The following is a 14128-nucleotide window of genomic DNA, read 5'->3' as shown; positions in this document are numbered from 1 at the left end:
AAAGTACAATCAAGAGGATCTTAGTAACCTGCAATAAAAAGTCTCAAACTCAGTTTTACTAAATGTTTTATTTTTTTCCTTTTTGATTAACAAATTTCCTCTGAATATGTGATGAATTCTTGATGTCCCTCCTTCCCCCTTAAAAACAATTCTTTATACATCTGTGGTCAGTGCTCTCACACGTGTTCTGCTCCCTATCTTGACACTGATCTGAAACACTTTGAGCCTTGTTTCCTTGGTAGACAGTTTCTTGGTCCCTTATCTTGGCACAGATGACACTTAAAACGGACAGCTTCACACTTGTTGCTCGTGCTATAGACACACAGTCACATCCTGATCATAGCACAAGACAGAGACGGTTTAAAAAAACAAAAAAAAAAACAGCCTTAACCAAAAACCAAAGCTGAAAAAGTTTTCAAAGCAACAAGACAGAAAACTCTGCTTTACAGCTGCTGTAAACACATATGCAAATAGCACGCTTTTTTTTTTTTGTAAACTAATTACACATTTTTAAGGGCTACAGTTGGATTAACATTTGGACGGTGATGATTGGAGAAGCCTTTTCAGTGCAGATGGATAAAAAAAAATGTGACTAAACAGGACACACGTCAAATACATGTAAGAGGAACCCTCTAAATAGCTACACTCCAGTTTCCTTCCTCTTCAGTGATCCCTGTAACTTCTGGTCCAGTCTGGTTTTGGAGAGCGTCTGAGGCCTCAGTTTGGGGCCAGAGACAGGAGGAGGACAGTTCTCATTTTCCTCTTCGTCACAGACTGTGGTTGAGGACACAGAGGAGTGGCTTTTTGCTGGGATGGTTTCCCCCCGCTGAACTCTAGCTGGAGCCCCCTGCTGTTGGGACATGGCGGTTCGGAGGCAGTTGAGCCACTGCTGCTTGTGGTAGACGTCACTCACATGCAGTGTGTGGGTCTGGCCGTGAGAAGGATCCAGAGAGCTCACGCGGAAAACATTCTTAGCTAGAGAAGAAGAGAATAAAAGTGGCAGTCAGAAAAATAATACTGATGCTTTGAAGCTACAGGATTCTGGAAAATCCTTTTTAATGACACTCAAAAAAGAAAAAAAAAATTCTTCGCCAGTTCATTCAGCATTATAAACACCAGTCCTATAAGAATCCATAATCTCCCACCTCACCCAACCTCCTCTGCATGTTTCTTCTAAAGAGTAAGTCAACACAATGGTACAGACAACTTGTGAGCAAATACAAAAAGGGCCGCCAGTCGTGGCAAGCCAAGTGTGAATTATAACATGACTCAGCAGGTTCACTCTGGTGTGCAGTGTGCTTTAACCCCGTAAAGCCCAAACTATTAAATATTACCAGAGAACTCGAGTGTTTATTGAACTTACAGACCAGTTAATTTATTTTGTTAAATAAATATTAATTAACATCACTAATAATTATGAAAAAGAATATCAATTAAAAATAAAGAACGCCCATCAATGGATGTTTTTGGAGTATGTTGTGTGGTTTAACATATCAGTCCAAAATTTCCCATCAAAAACTGGTAAAATGGATAAAACCTGACGTAAGGATGAACATGTGTAATTAGGTCATATCAGGTTAGTGTGACTGTGTATTGCTGCTCTTGGCTTCACCATTTTAGCGAAAAGCATACTTTGGAAGTGGACCACTACTAAGCCCCCCCTTCTTCTAGCAGGAGAATATGACTGAGGTTTGTAAATGAAAGTTGGCGAGAGAAGAAGCAAGACGCAGCTACTGACTGGATTCATGCATCCATGCATGCTGAATATTTGTGGAGTTACAACTAAGACATTTTCAGTTATAAAGGTATTAGTTTTACTATAAAAGATGCATTTCTAATAATTTAGTCTACAAAAATTAAGCACAGAAAAAGAAAGCGTCCAAAGTGACATCTTATAATTGTTTTGTCTAACTGATGGTCTAAAACCCCAAAACTCCTCATGTTTACACTGATATGAACTCCCGTCTATTATTGAAGCCATCAGAAGTCAACCCACCTTTCTCTCCATTGGTGAAAGCCCCTCTGAAGGACCCGCCCATGCGGATCTCTCCATCCTGCAGGTCCTCCATGGCCAAGTCTCGAACAGGGATGGGCTGTCGATACACCTGGAAGCAGCTCCTCTCGTTGCGTGTCACCGGCCGAGTCAGAACGAGCAGCTCAGAGAAGAGGAACACGTGCAGCCTCTGAAGCAGCACAGTAACAGAGCGTGAAACTTCAAAACGACACGAACGGCGTGCAGCTACTGTAACAGCGAGAAGAAGCATCCATTCTTACCGAGCCGCTCTTGTTCCTCAGCTCGCCGTGACACAGAAGTGTCTTACACTTATCTATGAGGGGGTCCCGCTGCTTATCGTCCAGAAACTCCAGTTTGTCAATGTAATACTGGCACTCAGACTCCCCCTTTCTCACGTTGATATCGGACAGGATCTCCTGGATTATAGTGATCTGGATAATAAAAAGTTATCGTAAAATGATGGTGTATTTTATTTGCAACAAACATGCAAATTGCCAGATTATGTGGCACGCAGGTAACGTACTGCTGTCTCCAGACTGGTCACGTCTGGGTGATCGGGAGGAGTGTGCCTGAGGATCTCTCGCAGCAGCAGCGGGTATTTTACCAGACGTGAACGAGGGATGTCAAGGAAGCTCCAGAGGTCCAACTTCCTGCTGAAGGGTGACTCCAAACAGCGCTGCAGGAAATCCTGCACCCGCCTGTCCTGCTTTTTCTGGTCCAGCAGGGCTTTGGCGGCAAGCTGGTTGCTGCAGTAGTTTTTGTAGGCATTCAGACGGGGCAGCTGAGAGAAAAACAGTCGGAGGCAAAACATTTACACGGTGCACTTTTCATGTCGTTAAAAAAAAAAAGAAAAGAAAGAAAATATCCAAAGGCTGCTTGTCGGATTAGTTTTTTAAAAGGATTTTCAGTTTCCTCAAAAGCATCTTAAATATGAATATTAGCTGATGGCAGGCTGTGAAGTTTCAGTCAGCATCATCAGTTCTAAAGTAAACGTGATCTCTACTGCCACCATATGAAGACTATTGTTAAAAAAAAAAAGGTAAAATTAGAGTGAGAGAATAAATTAAATAAGAATCTGCAACCAATTTACTCATGCAACATTAAATATACAAATTATTGTCATGTACAGCCAACTATTAAAAAAATGATATAATAAGTACCAATTCTAGCAAATAATATTTTAACTTTAGTGAGTTTAGCAAGAATTTTTATAATATAATATTTGTATTAAAATGTCCTAACTTGGCAAAGCCTTATAGGATAAACATCCACTAAATACACTCACTGCTAAATTAATGAGGTACAAATTATGGGCTCTTTTGTAGCACAGATTTAATAAAGTGCTGGAAACACTTATGATAACAATCATACAGTTGCTGCATATTTGTTGGCTACACATCCACAACAATAATCTCCTGGTCAAACGAATCCAATTTGAGCCGATCTGAGCTTTGTGGTGTGACTTGACATGTTTTCCAGCTGGATGGGCATATGGTCATAAAAGGATAGCCATGGTCAGCAACAATACTCAAGTAGGCTGTGGTGTTTAAACAGTGTTCAATTGATACTAAGGCAACCAAAGTGTGCCACAAAAATATTCCAACACCATTATACCACCACCACCACCCTAAACCGGTGATACAAGGCAGGATGGATCCATGCTTTTATTTTGAAATTGAGACTCGTCAGACCGGTCAACATTTTTCCAATCTTCTGATGTCTAATTTTGGTAAGTCGTGTGAACTGGGATCAGTTTTCTGCTCTTAGCTGACAGGATTGGCACCTAGTGTGGTCTTCTGCTGTTGTAGACCATCTGCTTCAAGATTTTACTGTAGCTGCAATGAATGGCTAAGTTACTTTTGGCTTCCTATGAGCTCAAAGCAGTCTTGCCCTCTCTTCTGACCTCCAAACTTCTCCAGAGTGGTCACATCTGGGTGATCAATGCAGTGCTTCTGAAAATCGTCTTGACCGTGTCTACTGGGCTAAATGCACTGATTTGATACCAAGTGAGTGGCCGATTAGATATCTGTGTTATCAAGGTGAGTGTATATTCTCAGGATAATGTTACTGTATTCATACCCAGTCTATCACTATCTGCCCGATCTGTGCTACTGTTCCATCAGAGCCAGTTCCCTCCGTCAGCTTCACCAATAACTCTGCAGAATGTTAAAAAAAGAGACACATTTGTTAGCGAAAAACAAACAGCTTCCAGTTTTATATCCAAGTTAGCGAGAGCTCACCTTCGTGTAGAGGGATATATGCATCCAAGTCGCCAAAGATGTGAGCCAGCTCCTCCTCTGTCATGATGGAAAGCTTTAGCATCGGATCGTGGTACGCCTAAACACAAAAGCAGCAGTTTGAGTAAAAAAGGAAGCTGAAATTAAGCTTCTATTTTTACTCAAATATTCTACTAACCTTTCGGGCAAGTTGAAGATCTTCGATGAGGTCCTGCTCTCCCCTGTACAGTTCATAAATTGCCTGAGAATAAAACAAATGCCGGAGAGGTTACTTTCTCAGCTCTCAGCACATTTAAGATCCTGCTCCTGACTTAAGGCTGAGCTGCACAACCTCTTGTCTCTTGATCTCTTTTGTTGAGAACGTGCTCTTCTGATGGACGTCCAGCGTCTCCGACCACAGCGTGCTGTTTCTCCGTTTCGTGGGGGTTGGACCTGAAGCTTTGCTGCCAGCTTTGAGGGACATCCCTGGTGACTTGGTATCACGTGATGACATTGACTACAAAAAAACAAAGGCTGTTGTTATTGAAGATGGTACGGGGTAAGTGTTGTTTTTAAGTGTCACAGCACAGCGCTCACCTGGATGGTCTGACCAAAGCGCCGCACTGCTCCATTCTTTGAAGGAGATATCAAGTTGACGAGGGATGAAACTTTGGCAAGTGATCTGACACGCTTGTTACTGGGTTCCTAAAAAAAGAAAAATACAATTATAATAAACTAAAACTGTAGGATTTATTTATAATTGAAGCTATTGGCATTTTTAAATAGCCTCACACACAATTTACTCATATTCCTTTCATCTATCTTCTTAAATGCTCTATTTAGCAACAGCAGTAAAACACCTGGATGACATGAAACTGATCTGCTCTCTTAACAGTTTCAGTTTAGTCTCAGGACTGTTTGCTGTGCAGATGTATTTATGTTGCACTTAGATCTACAGTCTGACTATGTGATCTCCAGTGAAACACACACTGAGAAGTTATATCCATGAACAAAGTGTCTGCTTGGTTAGATCTCTTCTTGTACTTCATACGGTTCTCCTACACATTTGAGGGAGAATTTCAGCTTTCTCAGCTCTTCCTTTCAAATATCCGAGTAGAGGAACTTTGCTCCTGCTTCTACAGCACAGAAACATAGTGTAAATGCTACGGTGATGTGCTGAACTGAACCCTGAATTTATGACAATCACAGCACCAAGAGACGCACTGCTTGTATACTCTTTCACAGTTATTTCCTCAGCCGGTCTGAGGCATAGCAGGATTATCCTCAGCCTGCATGATTCAGGCTGTCTGTGATGACAACCCGAGTCATGCAGAAGGATTAAAGTTTATGGTAGAGATGCATTCAGGTGCAGAAAGGAGGCTTTCCGACTCTCACCTTGAGGTCGAAGCTGGACAGGCTGACGGTATCATCCTCCTTCTCTTTGCGCTTTCTTTTCTGCAGCAACAAAACACAAGATAGCGGTTACTTTTAAAGACCCGATGAGTGTTTAAACAACAGATTTAAAGCAGCATCTCTTATATGAACATAACAACGACAATGAGTCCATGTTGTGTTATTATTTGGGTGAAAAGTATGCATTTCTCCATTATTTGTGACAGGTGTAAAAATAAGCCGCAGCACAACTTTACTAAAAATTGAACTAGCCTTTTACAGGCTCAAACCTTATGGAGAACTACTAGAACTGATTTCACATTCTTGAATGTTAAAAACACAGTCGTCGTCCCCCCCCCCGTGTATATTGGTACAGAACGTCTCCCTTCTCCGTCTGGATGTAACACTCCCTTTTATCTCCTAGAGCATTTACTTCCGAGCATTCAAACCGCGGACAGTACAAAAGTTCAACCCTTTCAGAATCAAAACACTGGAGGGTGGTTGGCTGATCTGGTATCTGTGTAAAATGTGCAGGTGCGGACAAAGCCAGGGGGGCTGACGCACACTGTGTGCTTGATTTTTTTCTTCTTAAATGTTATTACTGTGATGCTCGTGATTTTTAATGCTGGATAAAATCACCAAAAACCTCTCAGGCAAAGGTTTTGGAAAACCATACAAGCCATATAAGACATGGATCAAGAGAGCTGTTCAGTTTACAAAGAGATAATTGTGTGAGGGCCTGATCGCTGTAATAAAACATGATGCCGTTGCATATCAAACATGAACTCACTAGGCTGAAATCCCACGGAGTCCCAGGAGTGAGGAAGGTGAAGGAGCTGCCTCTCTGCAGTGGTGGTCTGTGGGAAATTAAACAAATCATGTTTGGCCTTGCACAATGAAAACACATTTATAGCATGGTCGTTACACAATGGCAGCTTTTCATTTTCTGGTATCTTATCAACATGGTCAGCAACAATATGCGAGGCTTACAGTATAACATGGAAGCATTTTTGTTACCCTTTACGTTGCAGTTATGTTTCAAATATGTGCTCTGGGATGACTGAGGCACAACAAAGCCATTTAAGGAGCTGTGCGGTTCTGTTGTGCTACTTGTCAATTTTGGCGACAAAACAATGAAACTACACAGTTTCTGTCAGGGTCAAGGCCAAGGGGCAGCTGCACCCACTACTGCAAAATCCCACTAACAGTGCTCATGACTCTGAGGAATGAGTAGAACCAGTACTGTAAAAGTTTTGTTGAGAGTCATGAGATCTGATTTACTGACATCACGTTAACCATTGTTAACAGTCACCACTTTCTGGGAAAAAACAGTTGGAGCCAATCACATTTTTTGAAATCCGTATCTGATATTATACGGTTTGCATTTTTTGAAAGTCTGCAAGTACAAATACAGGTGCAGTGCATGGCCATCAAATTAAAGCCACAGTACACTAATCAAAACGAAGCATTATAAAGCAGGGTGATCAAATAACAACAGTGTTTTATAACATAAACATCTATATAGTGTTTATAATGCACATATAATATTAGCCTTAAATGATTTGGGGAATGTTTTTTTTTTTTAATTAAGCCCAGTTTAATATTTAGAATGTAATGTTATGACCAAAAGATGTAACCTCATGAACTCGTGTGGGCTAACCTTAACCCACATGTATGTTGTTGGAGGGTGTATATGCAGTTGTTTTGGGTCACTTCTGTTTGGTGAGAATGACTCCCACGTAAGGAAAAAGGTCAAAAAATTTGGAGATTCACAGAAAGTGCATGTTGCAAGCCTCAATGAGATGTGCTGTATAAAGCGTAGACTAACTGCAGCTTTTGCAGTCTACCAAATGCACATATTGCAATTTCAACTTGAAAAAATTATTCAACCCTAAATGATACAACAAATAATGTTCTTTTTGCAAACTTTTGCACAGGTCTGATTACAACGTCTCTCCACCTGTAGTATTTTGATGGTAATTTGCAATAAAAGAAACGAACAACCTGTAAACAAAGTTTTGTTCCCTCCCCACAACAAATAAAGATGTATTTTACAGAGGATGACATTATTACAGCCCTAATATAAAGATGATGTCTACTGCACAGGAAACTGTACAAATCCTAAATCACACACACATATGCATGTAAAAATTAAATTAATTATCTCTTTATTAAAACAAGATAAGCAGACATATGTGTATTTTCAGTCGATTGGTTGGCTTCCGAGGTGCACTTGAAAGCACCTTTTGCCAGTTACAATACCATCCCTGCCCGTCACAGTTGGCCGACCGGGTAATGGATAAAATGTTTGCTGTAGTATACTGTACTATATTGCAAAAGTTCTGTCGAATAAATAATTATGCTATCACCTTTTCGCAGCTACGTGCTTCTTAGAGCTGTTTCTCCGTAAGGTTTGAGGCGAGGGCTCCGCAGCGCTGATCATACTGGTCGTAGACGTCCTCGATGACACCCTGCGAAGTTTGTGTCTTTTGTTTTCCGTCGTGCTTCCGCTAAATTCTTCGTTTTCTTCCATTTCCCGTGGCTATACGTTGTGAGATGAGTTATACCCGAAATTATTTATGACTAAGCGAGGAAGATAGAAAAACCAAACGTATGAAAACTGGCCCTATACGTACAAAGAAAACAGAAGATCGATGACAACAGAAGACACAGCACGGCGGAAGTTTGAATATGGCGGATTCTTGGAAATGGACCAATCAGGATACGTCTCGGAGCTCCGCTGCTAGACTAGGTGGGAGGAGCCAGTCTGAGCTCGTCCGCGTTTCATAACGAAAGATAATGAAAACCAGCCTATCAGAGTTAGCGGGGTGCACAAAACCTGCAGTATGAATTGACTGGGGACAAGACAACACTGATCCATTCTGATCCATCAAAACTGATTTATGCTTTGTTTGTTTGACTGTCCACTCCGTGCAAGGCAGAAAGCCTACTCACGCAGTCCAAAGACATGCTAATTAGATTAGCTGGTTATTCTAAATTGGCCAAAGGTGAACGCTTGTCTGACTCTCCATGTTAGCTCTGTGATGGACTGGCAAAGTGTCTGGGGTGTGGTCAGCTCAGATAACCTCCAGTGACCCTACACCTTGTATGGAGTCATTTTTGACAAACTTTACACTATCAGAAATGACACTTAGGGAAAATTGAAAACTTGCCACAGAAAACATTACCAGCATTAAGTATTCTCAGAACAGTTTCAGAATGAAAGCAGGGATGTAGTTTTTTATCGTCTTCAGGCAGAACAAATTTGACTGTTAAGTAGAGTTAATCATATTAACATATATTATTACATAGGACTCTCTTTTCTTAATCCACGTTTATGGTGTCAGGACGTCTGTGTTCAAATAAAATCACTAGAATTGACTGAATTTTCAACCACTTTTGAAAATAAATTGAGTTTTGGACACCTGGAAATGGCCCTCGACCCCCGAGTGTATCTCTAGTACAGTGAAAAACAGGAACTTTTCTGTCCTTTCAGTTTTTATCTATTACTTAACTACTTTAGTGTAGTATGAAAGGCAGTGTGTTTCTTTCTTTTAAGTCACGGGTCTTTTGGACTTGTAGATTTGGAATCTAAAACTGGGTACTTGGAAACACTGAAAACATATGCAATTTGTTCCTTTGTTGATAATACTCATAATGTGTGAAGTAAAGAAAATTCTTATTTGGTTTGCTGACTTTACTTTATTTTTCAAAAGATGAGCCATGACATTCACTTTGATTCAGATTAGCGTTTTGACTCGAACTGGCACATACTCATGAATCAGGTGACCATTGTTCTGATCATACTGACACAAGTGATGTGACTCAGCCACATGACTAGAAAAAGAGCATCTCAACTGAAGGATGATCTCTGTTCTTTTTATAGTTCAAGATAAAAACATTAGCTGTGAAGGCAGAATCAAACCATTCAGCGCAATCAAATTTCTGCACTGTTACTAACATAAAGACAGCAACTAAAGTTATTTTCATTATTCATTGACCTAGCAGGTATGCTTCAGATACGATCTTCTCACAAAATAAAGTTCCACAAAAATAGATTTTATTTGCACAGATATATTTTATTTGGATCCAAATACATTTACAAAAGACTTAGTTTTGTTTCATTTTACATTAAAAAAAAGTTTTTAAACTTGAAATACTATTCAGTGATGCTGGTCTCACCTACAAGACAATCCTCTGATGCTATTAAAGTAATACTATCAACAGAAACGTTGGGACATCATGATAGATGATGAATTGGATTTAAACTATAAAAACTCATCTAGCAGCATAACAAACCCTTTTTTATTCAGAATAGTCCAATTGAGGAGTCACTGATTTTGAAGAAGTCACTTAGGTGAGTGACAAAATGCAGTACAGAATGTCCAAAAGGTGAAAAGGCAACTCCAGGCACTCTTCTTCCCACACCATGACTCCACTCCCATGAGAAAACGTGCTCTGCTTCCAGCTCCTGGAAAGACACAAACAGATACACACAATGAAAGGGCAATACACTGAAGCGAGGCCTTTCATGCACATTAGTCTACAGTAAAATAGTGCGCACCAAAAGCGTCCCTCAGCTGAAGCTAGCGACGGCTGGTGTGGCAGCATCCAGTGCGGGAACACTTAGGGACTTACGATCCCTCCGGCAACCCAAAACTTCCATGAGCTCACATAACCACAGGCAGGGAGATGGAAGAAAAGGGAGAGAACACAACCAACATTATAAACAGAAGACAATACAATCAAGAATCTTGGGCCAGAGGACCTGTGAGGATTGTCAGCGCGAGAAAAAAAAAATACACACACAAGCCCTGAATCACCAGACACAGATTGTGAACAAATAGTAAATGTAGCAACATCTGTGTGTGAAACACAACATTTCTAATATGATTAGATCAAATTTGCTCTGTCCTGAAAAAAGAGTGACACATCCAGTTGTATAAAACCTTTTTCTATAGACATTAGCACACACTCCAACAGGTTTTCATCCACTTGAACCCAAAAAGTCATTGCTCAGGACCCCAAACTTTCTAAATGTAATGCTTCCTTTGATAACAACAATGTTTTTCAGTTTCTGAAATGCAATTGCAGAAAACCTGAGCTCTGCTATTTTCATCTGGAATGGCTTATTCTTTGTAGAAAGGTTTTTCTACTCATATATTATCCATCTGATCTGATAAACTTGGATAAAGAATCACAATCTAAGATTACAATATACAGGAGTGATTGTTAGTAAAAGTGGGTTTCTTTACAATGAATGATTTGATCAAAACTATCTGTGAAAAAATGTTACTGATAAACTTCAACAATAAAAGTAAATTTGACATTAAAATCAAGAACTTTTCTGACTGACCCCAAACTTTTGAGCAGTAGTGTGTATTGTATGCATGTATGTAACTGTGTCTGATCAGGATTTTGTCACCAGTTTATAACAAAGAGTGAATTTTTAAAGCGTATTTGTTAACAAATATTGAGTTGAGCTATTCCAACGCTAAAGGTAAACTCTCCCTAACAAGTCCACTTTATTGTGTGTTGATAAATTTTCTCTTATTAGTGGCTCATGGTTGCTTAAAGCCTATGTCTGCACTTGAGCACAGAGGCAGAGCATCATTCATCCTGCCAGCTGCCTATCCTGGTAGCATTTCAAGGACGACCGACTCCACTTTCTCTGCAGCAGAACAGCTCATGACTGTTTAACAGTCTCTCCCTGTCCTGATACTCTGATACCATCTGCTGTCATCAAAAACCATACAGCTCAAAAGTTTGAGGAGAATCGGAAACGTCTTGTTTTCTAAATACAGTCAAATTTGATTTGATGTTTAGTCGCTCCTAATTATGTCAAGAAATGTAAATGTTTAACAGTAACATTGATCATAAATGATGAATGAGTTTGTATGGAATATCTACACAGGTGCACAGAGGCCCATTTTCAGCAGTAATACCTCCTGTGTTACAGCGGTACATTATCTTATCTAATGTTACTTTCTCATGTGTACAGCCCAACTTCTCAGTCAAAAAACCTTTTTACAAAGATATTAGCACAGATTAAAACAACTACAGTGATGAAAGAAAGAATCAGTTTTGCATCAATAGTGTCTGAATCATCAGATTTTCTCTTCCTAATCTAACTGGACCCATCTGGATGTAGCGTTTCCAATGGGAGAAACGTTTCGTCACTCATCCAAGTGACTTCTTCAGTCACTCAGGCCGAAGAAGTCACTTGGATGACACTGAAAACGCTGCGTCCAGATAAACTCTGTGTATATAGTGTATTATCTTACTTATTTTATATTTGTTTGTATTTATTTGTATTTCTTGTATTTTCCTTCTGCTATCTGTACCTGAGCTGAGGTAACGCAAAATTTCACCGCTGTGGGATCAATAAAGTCTTATCCTTTCTTATCTTATCTTATCTTATCTTATCTTATCTTATCTTATCTTATCTTATCTTATCTTATCTTATCTTATCTTATCTTATCTTATCTTTTCTTATCTAACAGAATCAACCTTTTGGGATTTAGTTACCTGGATGATTGAGCATGCACCAATACATAACTGGACCCAGTTTGCACTTTTGTTCAAAGGGAGTTACACACCACAGTGTAAGAAATCTTCAGTTTGTGTTCCAAGTTTCATACATAAAAACCCTTATCCTTCTACAAAATATTATACTCGTTCCAAAAATAGTAAATATAGCCACATCTGTGTGTGAAACACAACATTTCGAATATGATTAGATCAAATTTGCTCTGTCCTGAAAAAAGAGTGACACATCCAGTTGTATAAAACCTTTTTCTATAGACATTAGCACACACTCCAACAGGTTTTCATCCACTTGAACCCAAAAAGTCATTGCTCAGGACCCCAAACTTTCTAAATGTAATGCTTCCTTTGATGACAACAATGTTTTTCAGTTTCTGAAATGCAATTGCAGAAAACCTGAGCTCTGCTATTTTCATCTGGAATGGCTTATTCTTTGTAGAAAGGTTTTTCTACTCATATATTATCCATCTGATCTGATAAACTTGGATAAAGAATCACAATCTAAGATTACAATATACAGGAGTGATTGTTAGTAAAAGTGGGTTTCTGCATAGCTGTGTAGATATTTCCTTAAACATCAGAAGTCATTTACAATGAATGATTTGATCAAAACTATCTGTGAAAAAATGTTACTGATAAACTTCAACAATAAAAGTAAATTTGACATTAAAATCAAGAACTTTTCTGACTGACCCCAAACTTTTGAGCAGTAGTGTGTATTGTATGCATGTATGTAACTGTGTCTGATCAGGATTTTGTCACCAGTTTATAACAAAGAGTGAATTTTTAAAGCGTATTTGTTAACAAATATTGAGTTGAGCTATTCCAACGCTAAAGGTAAACTCTCCCTAACAAGTCCACTTTATTGTGTGTTGATAAATTTTCTCTTATTAGTGGCTCATGGTTGCTTAAAGCCTATGTCTGCACTTGAGCACAGAGGCAGAGCATCATTCATCCTGCCAGCTGCCTATCCTGGTAGCATTTCAAGGACGACCGACTCCACTTTCTCTGCAGCAGAACAGCTCATAACTGTTTAACAGTCTCTCCCTGTCCTGATACTCTGATACCATCTGCTGTCATCAAAAACCATACAGCTCAAAAGTTTGAGGAGAATCGGAAACGTCTTGTTTTCTAAATACAGTCAAATTTGATTTGATGTTTAGTCGCTCCTAATTATGTCAAGAAATGTAAATGTTTAACAGTAACATTGATCATAAATGATGAATGAGTTTGTATGGAATATCTACACAGGTGCACAGAGGCCCATTTTCAGCAGTAATACCTCCTGTGTTACAGCGGTACATTATCTTATCTATTGTTACTTTCTCATGTGTACAGCCCAACTTCTCAGTCAAAAAACCTTTTTACAAAGATATTAGCACAGATTAAAACAACTACAGTGATGAAAGAAAGAATCAGTTTTGCATCAATAGTGTCTGAATCATCAGATTTTCTCTTGCTAATCTAACTGGACCCATCTGGATGTAGCGTTTCCAATGGGAGAAACGTTTCGTCACTCATCCAAGTGACTTCTTCAGTCACTCAGGCCGAAGAAGTCACTTGGATGACACTGAAAATGCTGCGTCCAGATAAACTCTGTGTATATAGTGTATTATCTTACTTATTTTATATTTGTTTGTATTTATTTGTATTTCTTGTATTTTCCTTCTGCTATCTGTACCTGAGCTGAGGTAACGCAAAATTTCACCGCTGTGGGATCAATAAAGTCTTATCCTTTCTTATCTTATCTTATCTTATCTTATCTTATCTTATCTTATCTTCTCTTATCTTATCTTATCTTATCTTATCTTATCTTATCTTATCTTATCTTATCTTATCTTATCTTATCTTATCTTTTCTTATCTAACAGAATCAACCTTTTGGGATTTAGTTACCTGGATGATTGAGCATGCACCAATACATAACTGGACCCAGTTTGCACTTTTGTTCAAAGGGAGTT

At 39.2% G+C, this 14128-nt stretch overlaps 1 protein-coding gene across 1 annotated transcript; it reads right to left on the bottom strand.

Annotated features, from left to right (window-relative positions):
- Positions 1-49: 49 nt before the first annotated feature.
- Positions 50-8337, bottom strand: LOC113026543 (neuroepithelial cell-transforming gene 1 protein-like). Its single transcript, XM_026175453.2, has 12 exons — positions 7992-8337; positions 6413-6479; positions 5626-5685; positions 4828-4935; positions 4583-4747; positions 4430-4492; positions 4255-4351; positions 4094-4170; positions 2538-2795; positions 2275-2445; positions 1997-2183; positions 50-975 (listed from the first exon to the last, which is right to left on the bottom strand). Exons 1-12 carry the CDS (start codon positions 8153-8155, stop codon positions 641-643), a joined length of 1752 nt encoding a protein of 583 aa, XP_026031238.1. The 5' UTR covers positions 8156-8337; the 3' UTR covers positions 50-640.
- Between the last annotated feature and the right edge of the window lie 5791 nt (positions 8338-14128).

This window comes from Astatotilapia calliptera, chromosome 7, assembly GCF_964374335.1.
Source record: "Astatotilapia calliptera chromosome 7, fAstCal68.1, whole genome shotgun sequence".
Lineage (NCBI taxonomy): Eukaryota > Metazoa > Chordata > Actinopteri > Cichliformes > Cichlidae > Astatotilapia > Astatotilapia calliptera.
Note: the sequence above shows the minus strand (reverse complement) of the source record. Positions and strands in the feature narration are given on the sequence as shown.